The 12565-nt window shown below is 40.6% G+C and overlaps 1 protein-coding gene across 1 annotated transcript; it reads left to right on the forward strand.

Moving 5' to 3' along the window:
- Window positions 1–3257: 3257 nt before the first annotated feature.
- Window positions 3258–8855, forward strand: LOC145951792 (uncharacterized). The gene has a single exon (XM_083063844.1). It carries the CDS (start codon window positions 3268–3270, stop codon window positions 8728–8730), a length of 5463 nt encoding a protein of 1820 aa, XP_082919970.1. The 5' UTR covers window positions 3258–3267; the 3' UTR covers window positions 8731–8855.
- The last annotated feature ends 3710 nt before the right edge of the window (window positions 8856–12565 follow it).

The following is a 12565-nucleotide window of genomic DNA, read 5'->3' on the forward strand; positions in this document are numbered from 1 at the left end:
GTTTTTAAAAGTGGTTTGATTATTTAGTATTGCATGTTTAATTTCATATGTGTGATGTTTTAGGGAGTGAGTTTAGAATTTAATGCTTAAAATAAATTCAAGAATATTGTGTTAGATTATGCATTTTCTTTGATGTTCAATGTGTGTTTGTTTTGATGGAGTAAAGGAAGAATATTAAGGAATTTGGGATCAAAACTGAGCTAGAATAAGAATTGTATAATTTCTGATCCAGGACTCAGTGGCTCAGCCCCTCTGAGTGGCTCAGCCCTTTGTATCAGTCAATAATCAAGGAGTCCCTGGAGGTCAGGCGCTCAGCGCTTGAGAGGCGCTCAGCGCCTCATATGAGGAGGGGTTTCTGGAGGCAAGGCGCTCAGCGCCTGGGATGCGCTCAGCGCCTGGAAGGAGAAAACCCCTAGAACTCTCTGGAGCCAATTGGCTCAGCGAACTTAAGGCGCTCAGCGCCTGGGGTTAGTGATCTCTCTGGAGCCAAAGCGCTCAGCGCTTCCCAAGCGCTGAGCGGATGAGTTACGGGTTTGAGCCTTCATTTGAATTAAAAGCCTCAACTGCTCAAGGGTCACACATAACCCACTCAGCCCTTTCCTATTCTAAACGTTTGAAAGAGCCTTTCCCCCTCCCTTTTGCTATTTTTATTCTCACTTGCTCTCAAGTTCTTCTGATTCCTTAATCTTTTGTGTGCTTCCAAAATCATCATCTCAAATCCCAGGTATGCTCATATACATTCTTCTTTTGCGCCAACCCTTGGTTGTTATTCATGCAATACATTCTGCTGCTTTGCCCTATTTATGTTAGTTAGGATTTGGTTATTATTCTGTTCTTGAAATTTTGTAATCCAATGGTTTGTTTTTAAAGACATATGTCTAGGGTTTGAAATTGCTGCATTAAGGTTCGTACCTTATATGTTAGGGGCATAACTCTCTGCATTCCAAAATCAGGGTTTGAATTTCACTGCCATACATTGTTAAGTTTTAAGTATATTTTGGCGTGGGTTCCATAGCCATGGGTTTTAAAAATGATAGTTCAGTTTCAACTTCTGGAGCAAGGCGCTCAGCGCTTCCAAAGCGCTGAGCGGATAGAGGTCAGAAACCCTTGATGGCTTAAAGCGCTCAGCGGACAAGAGGCGCTGAGCGGATGGAATGCAGAATCTCATGTTCTTTTATTGCATGAATTAACTGAAATTGTCTAACATTTATGGTTTGCTCTTGTTCTGAATGAATTGCAGATGGGAAAATCAATACCCACTCATGAGATTCCAGCCAGTAAAAAGAGGAAGGGGGCTGCTTCTTCAAATCCTCCTCCACATGATTCTGACACTGAGGAGCCTACCCATTCACCTGTGGCTTCAATCCGTTTGGACAGGAACAGATTCATGACCAAAACTAAGCAGCATCGATATACTGAGTTGGAGCCCCGCCAAATAGTTGCTGAAAGACGGGTGGAGTTGGAAGCTGGAGAATATATGGACTTCCAAAGGGAGCTGACTCGCAGGAAATGGAACAAATTGGCTACTCCTGAAAAGAAATATAATGAAGAGATCATCAAGGAGTTTTATGCCAATGCTTACCCGCTCCAGAGGACTGATCAAACTAGAAACAGCTGGGTCAGAGGCGCTGTGGTCAGTTATTCTAGGGATGCCATTCAACAGTATTTGGGTAGTCGTGATGTTATAGGAGGTGATGGTTTGGATGAATTTGGTCGATTGAAGAAAGCCCATGCTTTTAATGCGGACAAAATGGCTAAGCTGTTATGTTTGCCTGGATGTACATACACAGTGGGACTCACAGGTAACCCAGTTTCATTCCTTAGGAAGAACTTGACTACCACTGCACGTATCTGGCAGAATCTCCTATATTGTAATGTGTACTGCATCACCCACATATCTGATCTAAACATGCCCAGAGCAACACTTCTTTATTCTATTTTGCAAAAGACAGAGGTGGATATACCTACAATTATTTCAGATGAAATACACAAGATCGTGCTATCTTCTCCGTCTTCAACAGGTGTTTCTAGACCTTTGGGCTTTCCAGGTTTAATTACTGGGCTATGTTTATTTAGTGGTTCTCGTTTGCCTGGCAATTTAAATAAAGCTCTCCGACCTCCCATCAATGCTGCATATATTAAAATACATTGCAAAAGTGAGCAGCATGGAGATGCTTCACAACCTCGACCCCAGAGGCATGGGCAAGGCTCTTCCTCTTCCCAAGTACCTGCTCAGGACTTCATGGCTGCACACTTTCATCACATAGAGCAGCAGAATCTGGCCAACCATCTGGCACTGATGTCACTCAACACTAGCATGTATCATGCCCATCAGCACCAGTTTCAGGGTGGCCCTCCTTTCCAATGGCCATCCCCAGAGGCATTTCAGCAACACTTTTATTGGCCTGGGGACAGTCCACATTTTGAAGGAGGAGAGGATGAGCAGGAGCAAGAAGGAGGAGATGGAGCTGAAGGAGATGACCATGATGATGAGGACATCTGAGGGTTTTTGTGCAGTTTATTTTGTTTCGTTTTATTTATTATCAGTATTGTGCATTTTATTTTGGATACATTAGTTGCTTGCTTTGGTTTAACTCAACTGACAAATTTTTCTAGAAAGTGCAAATTTATGATTTCAAGTTTTCAATGATCAATATTTTCTAATCTGGGAAGTTACATTGTTGCACAAGTGGTTACAATTTTGACTTTGATTGTGTGCTTCAAGTTTGTTCAAGTGAAGTTGAAATGATTCTAAAGTTGTTGATGTTAGGGCACTTAACCAAACCGTGTGAGTGAGTGAGCCAAACAGTTAAAATACAATCTTGGAGAGTCATCACTAATTCATGCGGTCAGTTTTGTTTGAGTCTCTCATTAGTCACAGTTATGCTATGCATGAAATTTCTAAGGCAGTTGTTTAATTTAACCAGTAGCCAAAAAAAAAAAAAAAAAAAAAAAAAAAAAATAGCCAACCCATGAATCCTTGAACATAAAATCTGACCTTAAACAGAACCCCTAAGCTCAAAATGGAAAACCATGATTGTCCTTAGCCTTGTTGGTAAGAGACATTTTTTTGAAACAAGTGGGTTTGAACCAAGTTGGGGGTAGTTTGCATGGAGAGATCATGTGGTTGAAGCTGGATTGTATATCTCTATTACAGTGTATTATTATGTACTAGTTGGAGCTTATTGTATATATTGTTTAGTTTTCATTTTGTTGAATATATTCTTTACCTGTTGTTCTAACTTTTCTGTTTAAGTCAGTCTTTGTATGCGAGGAAAAATTCCTGCTGAGCAGCTGTTATTTGATCCAGAGATTGAGAAAACAGCTAGGAAAAATAATAGCAGAAGAAGGCGACAAAGGAAGCTTGAACAGGAGAGACGGGAACAGGAGGGTACTTCCACTTCAGTTTCAGCTCAACACTTTAATTCTGAATCAATGGCTGAAGAAGGACCAGGTGGTCATGGACCTCATCATCAGCCAAGGAGACTCCTTGGAGAATACAATCATCAATTGGGTCCTAGGCACTTTTCCAGTATAGCTAGACCAGCTAAGGGGGTGGAGATGAAACCAGCATTATTATCTCTCATCACTGCCAATCAATTTGCAGGGATGGACCATGAAGATCCCTACACACATCTGTCAACTTTCTATGAGCTTATTGGCACTATGGGCATTCCTGGAGAAGATGAAGAAGCAGTCTACTTGAGATTATTTCCCTTCTCTTTGACAGGAAAAGCGAAGACATGGTTGCAGGCTCATCCAAATCAGAGCCTAACTAGATGGGAGGACGTAGAAAGGAAGTTCTTAGCTAGATTCTTTCCTCCTTCTAGATATATAAGTGCCAAATCAGCAATTGCAACATTTTCTCAAGGCGCTGATGAACCTTTGTGTGAGGCCTGGGAGAGATATAAATCCTTGCTGAGGAAATGCCCAAATCATGGGTTTGATGATGTTGCACAACTCAACATGTTCTGTAATGGGTTAAGGCCTCAAACAAAGATGTTATTGGATGCTTCTGCAGGTGGTTCTATGATGATGAAAGATTCTGAGGAAGCAATCACTATTATTGATGCTTTGGCAGCCAGTGATTACCAAGCTCACCATGACAGGAGCCAGCCTTCCAAACGGGGAATTCTAGAATTGGATACTCAAAATGCAATTCTGGCTCAGAATAAGCTTCTTTCTCAGCAGATGGAAGAGATAAGGAAACAGATGTCCAAACTTCAAGTAGGATCATCTTCACGCTCTCAACAAGTAATGAGATGTGATTTTTGTGCAGGTGATCATCCAAATGGGCAATGTTCTATATCTGAATTAGAACAGGAGGAGGAAGTTAATTATATGAACAATCCAGGAAGGCAAGGGAATTTCTCTGGTAACTATAATCAGAATCAAGGCTGGAGAAATAATCAAAATCAGTACTCTGGGTGGAAACAAGAAGCAGGACCATCACAAAGGCAGCCTCCACAAAAGCCATATCAAAATCAGTCTTCTTATCAGCCAGATAGGTTGTCAAAAATGGAGGATGCTCTTACACAATTTATGCAGGTTTCCACAACTAACCAGAAAAACACTGAAGCGTCTATCAGAAACCTGGAGGTTCAAGTGGGGCAGCTAGCCAAGCAATTGGCAGATCAACAAAGCAAAAATTTTTCAGCAAATACACAAGTCAATCCTAAAGAGCATTGTCAGTCAATTACAACTAGGAGAGGCACTGTGATAGGAAAAGGGATTGGTGATAATTTGAGAGACAATAATGGTGGAGAAGAAGAAAAAAAGAATGGAGTTGAGTTAGAAAGTGAGAAAGGAGTGGAGTTGAATAATGAGGCTGACAAAAATGAAAAAAATAAAATAGAAAGCCAAAAAAATGAGAGTAGAGATGGAGAGGTGAAGGAGGAGAGTAAGAAGAAAGGGAAAGAAGTTGTTAGGCCTCCTCCTGTGAAGAATTTACCTTACCCACATGCTCCGTCAAAGAAAGACAAGGAACGACAATTTGCAAGGTTCCTTGATATAATCAAGCGGTTACAGATCAACATACCTTTTGCAGAGGCCTTGGAACAGATGCCATCTTATGCAAGGTTTATGAAAGAGCTTCTGACAAAAAAGAGGAAGTTGAGTGAAGATGGAACAGTGGAGCTAGAGGCAGGTTGCAGTGCTATAATTCAGAAGTCACTTCCACAAAAGTCTAGAGATCCAGGGAGTTTTACCTTGCCAGTCACTATTGGCAATGTTTCTGTGGGGAAGGCATTGTTGGACTTAGGAGCCAGTATCAATCTGATGCCTTTGTCTATGTTACAGAGGATAGGCCAAGTAGAGGTGAGACCTACCAGGATGACCCTGCAGCTGGCTGATAGATCCATTAAGTATCCTCATGGTATTGTTGAAGACCTCTTGGTGAAAGTTGATAAGTTTTGGTTCCCAGTTGATTTTGTTATCATGGATATGGAGGAAGATTCTGAAGTTCCTCTTATTTTAGGACGACCATTCATGAAGACAGCCAAGGTCATTATTGATGTTGATGATGGCAAACTCAAGGTTAGAGTTCAGGATGATGAAGTGAATTTTAATGTATTTGAAGCCATGAAACATCCAAGTGATAAGTCAGGCTGCTTCAGAGTGGATGTGATTGATGAGCTGTGTATGGAAGCTCAAAAGTCATTCTCAGTAGCTACACCATTAGAGAAAGCACTGGTTAATGCAGTCAGTGAAATCAATGAGGAGGATGAAAAAGAAATACAGAAGTGTTTGGAAGAGCTGGACAAAGCAAAGGAAATTTCTCCTAGTTCAACAAGTGTTCAAGATTTAAACAAGGAGGAAAAGTTTCAACCTCAGAAATTAGAGTTGAAGCAATTGCCAAGCCATCTCAAGTATGTCTTTCTTGAAGCAAATGGTGGCAAACCAGTTATAATCAATAGTTCCCTATCTGTTGAGGAGGAAAAGAAGCTAATTGAAGTTCTGAAGGCTAATGAAGGAGCTATCGGTTGGACGCTGTCAGATTTGAAAGGTATTAGCCCTTCATATTGTATGCACCGGATCCTGATGGAACAGGATTATAGGCCTGTAGCACAACCTCAAAGGCGCCTCAATCCAACAATGAAGGAGGTGGTCAGAAAAGAGGTGATTAAGTTGCTTGAAGCTGGCATGATTTACCCTATCTCCGATAGTGCATGGGTTAGTCCTGTTCAGGTGGTTCCTAAGAAGGGAGGTATGACGGTCGTGGTGAATGATAAGAATGAATTGATCCCTACACGGACAGTCACTGGTTGGCGGATGTGTATTGATTACCGGAAACTAAACCAGGCCACAAGGAAGGATCATTTCCCATTACCCTTCATGGACCAGATGTTAGAAAGGTTGGCAGGTAAGGCATACTACTGTTTTTTGGATGGTTATTCTGGTTATAATCAGATAGCAGTGGATCCGGAGGACCAAGAAAAGACAGCATTTACATGTCCTTTTGGTGTGTTTGCATATAGGAAAATGCCATTTGGATTATGTAACGCACCAGCCACATTTCAAAGGTGCATGTTGGCCATCTTTTCTGATCTTGTTGAGAAGTGTATTGAGATTTTCATGGATGATTTTTCTGTGTTTGGAGCATCATTTGATACATGTTTAGAGAATCTCAACACTGTACTGAGGCGGTGTGTTGAAACTCATTTGGTGCTTAATTGGGAGAAATGTCATTTTATGGTGACTGAAGGAATAGTGCTTGGCCACAAGATCTCTGAGAAAGGTATCGAGGTGGATCCAGCTAAAGTGGAAGTCATCTCTAAGCTTCCTCCACCAACAAATGTAAAAGGGATTCGAAGCTTTCTTGGACATGCTGGATTCTATAGGCGTTTCATCCAAGATTTCTCAAAGATCGCCAAACCGCTTAGCAATCTCCTTGTTAAAGATGTTAAATTTAATTTTGATGATAATTGCTTGGCTGCTTTCTCACTTTTGAAACAAAAACTGTGTTCGGCACCCATAATCACTAGTCCGGATTGGAATTTTGGTTTTGAATTAATGTGTGATGCGAGTGATTATGCAGTAGGTGCTGTACTAGGACAAAGGAAAAACAAAATTTTTCATGCCATACATTATGCGAGTAAAGTTTTGAATGAAACTCAAATGAATTATGCAACCACAGAAAAAGAATTACTTGCAATAGTGTATGCACTTGAAAAATTTCGTTCTTATTTGATTGGCTCAAAAATTACTGTGTTTACTGACCATGCAGCAATCAAGTATTTGTTAACTAAATCTGATTCCAAGCCAAGGTTAATAAGATGGATTTTATTGTTACAGGAATTTGATTTAGAGATAAAGGACAAGAAAGGCTGTGAAAACCAAATTGCAGACCACCTTTCCAGATTGGAAAATGATGAGGTGACCATACTTGAAAGTGCAATCCATGAAGAATTTCCAGATGAAAAATTATTCTTGGTGCAGGAACGACCTTGGTTTGCCGATATGGCAAATTTTAAAGCAGCCGGGGTCATTCCAGAAGATTTTAATTGGCAGCAAAGAAAGAAATTCTTAAAGGATTCTACTTATTATGTGTGGGATGATCCTTATTTATTTAAGATTGGTGCTGATGGTTTGTTAAGAAGGTGTGTTTCAGGTACAGAGGTCAAGGATATCTTGTGGCACTGTCACAATTCACCCTATGGAGGTCACTACAATGGAGATCGCACAGCAGCAAAGATTCTCCAGTCTGGATTCTACTGGCCTACTATCTTTAAAGATTCTCATGAACATTGCAAGAATTGTGATAAATGTCAGAGAACTGGTGGAATTTCCAAAAGGCATGAGTTACCATTGCAAAATATTCTTGAAATCGAAGTGTTTGACTGCTGGGGAATTGACTTTGTAGGACCACTTCCTTCCTCTTATTCCAATGAGTACATTCTGGTTGCTGTGGACTATGTTTCTAAATGGGTGGAAGCTTTAGCAACTCAGAAGGCTGATGCACGAACGGTGATCAAGTTCTTGAAGAAGAACATCTTTACTCGATTTGGAACACCGAGAGTGCTCATTAGTGATGGTGGTTCTCATTTCTGTAACACACAGCTGAAGAATGTGTTGCAGCACTATGGTGTGAGACACAAGGTAGCTACACCTTACCATCCCCAGACGAATGGACAGGCAGAGGTTTCCAATAGGGAGTTGAAGAAAATTTTAGAAAAGACTGTAGCCAGTTCAAGAAAAGATTGGTCTTTGAAATTGGATGACACATTGTGGGCTTACAGGACAGCATACAAAACTCCAATTGGACTTTCTCCATTTCAGCTTGTCTATGGGAAAGCCTGTCATCTTCCAGTTGAGTTGGAGCATAAGGCCTATTGGGCATTGAAAGCATTGAATTTTGATTCGAAAGCTGCAGGTGAAAAGAGAAAGCTCCAGTTACATGAGCTTGAAGAGATGCGGTTACAAGCCTATGAATCATCACGGATTTATAAAAGCAAGGTCAAGTCTTATCATGATAGAAAAATTATCCAGAGAAACTTCCAACCAGGTCAACAGGTGCTATTGTTCAATTCCAGGTTGAGATTATTCCCTGGAAAACTCAAGTCCAAATGGTCAGGCCCTTTTGTCATCAAATCAGTTAAGCCATATGGGGCAGTAGAATTGGAAGAACCAAACTCTGGAAGATCTTGGATGGTGAATGGCCAAAGAATTAAGCCATACTTAGGTGGTGATATTGAGCAACTCACCAATGTCACTCATCTCATTGATCCATGACTTCAAGAAGTGTCAAGCTAATGACAATAAAGAAGCGCTTGCTGGGAGGCAACCCAGACGTTATGTTTTTAAAAGTGGTTTGATTATTTAGTATTGCATGTTTAATTTCATATGTGTGATGTTTTAGGGAGTGAGTTTAGAATTTAATGCTTAAAATAAATTCAAGAATATTGTGTTAGATTATGCATTTTCTTTGATGTTCAATGTGTGTTTGTTTTGATGGAGTAAAGGAAGAATATTAAGGAATTTGGGATCAAAACTGAGCTAGAATAAGAATTGTATAATTTCTGATCCAGGACTCAGTGGCTCAGCCCCTCTGAGTGGCTCAGCCCTTTGTATCAGTCAATAATCAAGGAGTCCCTGGAGGTCAGGCGCTCAGCGCTTGAGAGGCGCTCAGCGCCTCATATGAGGAGGGGTTTCTGGAGGCAAGGCGCTCAGCGCCTGGGATGCGCTCAGCGCCTGGAAGGAGAAAACCCCTAGAACTCTCTGGAGCCAATTGGCTCAGCGAACTTAAGGCGCTCAGCGCCTGGGGTTAGTGATCTCTCTGGAGCCAAAGCGCTCAGCGCTTCCCAAGCGCTGAGCGGATGAGTTACGGGTTTGAGCCTTCATTTGAATTAAAAGCCTCAACTGCTCAAGGGTCACACATAACCCACTCAGCCCTTTCCTATTCTAAACGTTTGAAAGAGCCTTTCCCCCTCCCTTTTGCTATTTTTATTCTCACTTGCTCTCAAGTTCTTTTGATTCCTTAATCTTTTGTGTGCTTCCAAAATCATCATCTCAAATCCCAGGTATGCTCATATACATTCTTCTTTTGCGCCAACCCTTGGTTGTTATTCATGCAATACATTCTGCTGCTTTGCCCTATTTATGTTAGTTAGGATTTGGTTATTATTCTGTTCTTGAAATTTTGTAATCCAATGGTTTGTTTTTAAAGACATATGTCTAGGGTTTGAAATTGCTGCATTAAGGTTCGTACCTTATATGTTAGGGGCATAACTCTCTGCATTCCAAAATCAGGGTTTGAATTTCACTGCCATACATTGTTAAGTTTTAAGTATATTTTGGCGTGGGTTCCATAGCCATGGGTTTTAAAAATGATAGTTCAGTTTCAACTTCTGGAGCAAGGCGCTCAGCGCTTCCAAAGCGCTGAGCGGATAGAGGTCAGAAACCCTTGATGGCTTAAAGCGCTCAGCGGACAAGAGGCGCTGAGCGGATGGAATGCAGAATCTCATGTTCTTTTATTGCATGAATTAACTGAAATTGTCTAACATTTATGGTTTGCTCTTGTTCTGAATGAATTGCAGATGGGAAAATCAAGACCCACTCATGAGATTCCAGCCAGTAAAAAGAGGAAGGGGGCTGCTTCTTCAAATCCTCCTCCACATGATTCTGACACTGAGGAGCCTACCCATTCACCTGTGGCTTCAATCCGTTTGGACAGGAACAGATTCATGACCAAAACTAAGCAGCATCGATATACTGAGTTGGAGCCCCGCCAAATAGTTGCTGAAAGACGGGTGGAGTTGGAAGCTGGAGAATATATGGACTTCCAAAGGGAGCTGACTCGCAGGAAATGGAACAAATTGGCTACTCCTGAAAAGAAATATAATGAAGAGATCATCAAGGAGTTTTATGCCAATGCTTACCCGCTCCAGAGGACTGATCAAACTAGAAACAGCTGGGTCAGAGGCGCTGTGGTCAGTTATTCTAGGGATGCCATTCAACAGTATTTGGGTAGTCGTGATGTTATAGGAGGTGATGGTTTGGATGAATTTGGTCGATTGAAGAAAGCCCATGCTTTTAATGCGGACAAAATGGCTAAGCTGTTATGTTTGCCTGGATGTACATACACAGTGGGACTCACAGGTAACCCAGTTTCATTCCTTAGGAAGAACTTGACTACCACTGCACGTATCTGGCAGAATCTCCTATATTGTAATGTGTACTGCATCACCCACATATCTGATCTAAACATGCCCAGAGCAACACTTCTTTATTCTATTTTGCAAAAGACAGAGGTGGATATACCTACAATTATTTCAGATGAAATACACAAGATCGTGCTATCTTCTCCGTCTTCAACAGGTGTTTCTAGACCTTTGGGCTTTCCAGGTTTAATTACTGGGCTATGTTTATTTAGTGGTTCTCGTTTGCCTGGCAATTTAAATAAAGCTCTCCGACCTCCCATCAATGCTGCATATATTAAAATACATTGCAAAAGTGAGCAGCATGGAGATGCTTCACAACCTCGACCCCAGAGGCATGGGCAAGGCTCTTCCTCTTCCCAAGTACCTGCTCAGGACTTCATGGCTGCACACTTTCATCACATAGAGCAGCAGAATCTGGCCAACCATCTGGCACTGATGTCACTCAACACTAGCATGTATCATGCCCATCAGCACCAGTTTCAGGGTGGCCCTCCTTTCCAATGGCCATCCCCAGAGGCATTTCAGCAACACTTTTATTGGCCTGGGGACAGTCCACATTTTGAAGGAGGAGAGGATGAGCAGGAGCAAGAAGGAGGAGATGGAGCTGAAGGAGATGACCATGATGATGAGGACATCTGAGGGTTTTTGTGCAGTTTATTTTGTTTCGTTTTATTTATTATCAGTATTGTGCATTTTATTTTGGATACATTAGTTGCTTGCTTTGGTTTAACTCAACTGACAAATTTTTCTAGAAAGTGCAAATTTATGATTCCAAGTTTTCAATGATCAATATTTTCTAATCTGGGAAGTTACATTGTTGCACAAGTGGTTACAATTTTGACTTTGATTGTGTGCTTCAAGTTTGTTCAAGTGAAGTTGAAATGATTCTAAAGTTGTTGATGTTAGGGCACTTAACCAAACCGTGTGAGTGAGTGAGCCAAACAGTTAAAATACAATCTTGGAGAGTCATCACTAATTCATGCGGTCAGTTTTGTTTGAGTCTCTCATTAGTCACAGTTATGCTATGCATGAAATTTCTAAGGCAGTTGTTTAATTTAACCAGTAGCCAAAAAAAAAAAAAAAAAAAAAAAAAATAGCCAACCCATGAATCCTTGAACATAAAATCTGACCTTAAACAGAACCCCTAAGCTCAAAATGGAAAACCATGATTGTCCTTAGCCTTGTTGGTAAGAGACATTTTTTTGAAACAAGTGGGTTTGAACCAAGTTGGGGGTAGTTTGCATGGAGAGATCATGTGGTTGAAGCTGGATTGTATATCTCTATTACAGTGTATTATTATGTATATCTCTAAAAAAAAAAAAAAAAAAAAAAAAAAAAAAAAATTTGAGTTAATTTTGTAATCAAGGTTCCTTGTTATCATTCCATTAATTTGTGCAATATTTCAAAAGAGAAGGAACCAGTAAGTCATTCAAAGAGGGATGAGGTATAAAGAATCAAGAGAATTCAAGCTAGAGCAAGGATTTGATTAACCATATGAGTGAGAATGTCTCTTGTCAAACAGGCTTTCAGATCAGATTCCCAAAGAAAAACCAAATCTCTGATAGCCAGGCCATGTTACAACCCTCTTAAGTCCTTAGTAATTCATGCTTAGTCTTAACAATAGACTTGTGAGAGACAGGTAACAAATCAGACTTAGCTTGTTTGGTGCATGAAAGGAGAGAAACACTCATCTGCACAATATACTAAGAGAGTTATACACTAGTGAGGAAATTTGAGTGCTCTTGGCTGAAAACAATGGAAGATGATTGGATATTTTCCTTGAGTGTGCTTGAGGTTCACAATGTTTGTCATCAATTGGGTATCAATTGTTGTAGCAATCACTCACTGGATTTTGAAAAATAAGTTCATTGTATTCTGTGAAATCATGAAAAATGTATTGATATATT

Source organism: Cajanus cajan, chromosome 9, assembly GCF_000230855.2.
Source record: "Cajanus cajan strain Asha chromosome 9, NIPB_CcT2T_4, whole genome shotgun sequence".
NCBI lineage: Eukaryota > Viridiplantae > Streptophyta > Magnoliopsida > Fabales > Fabaceae > Cajanus > Cajanus cajan.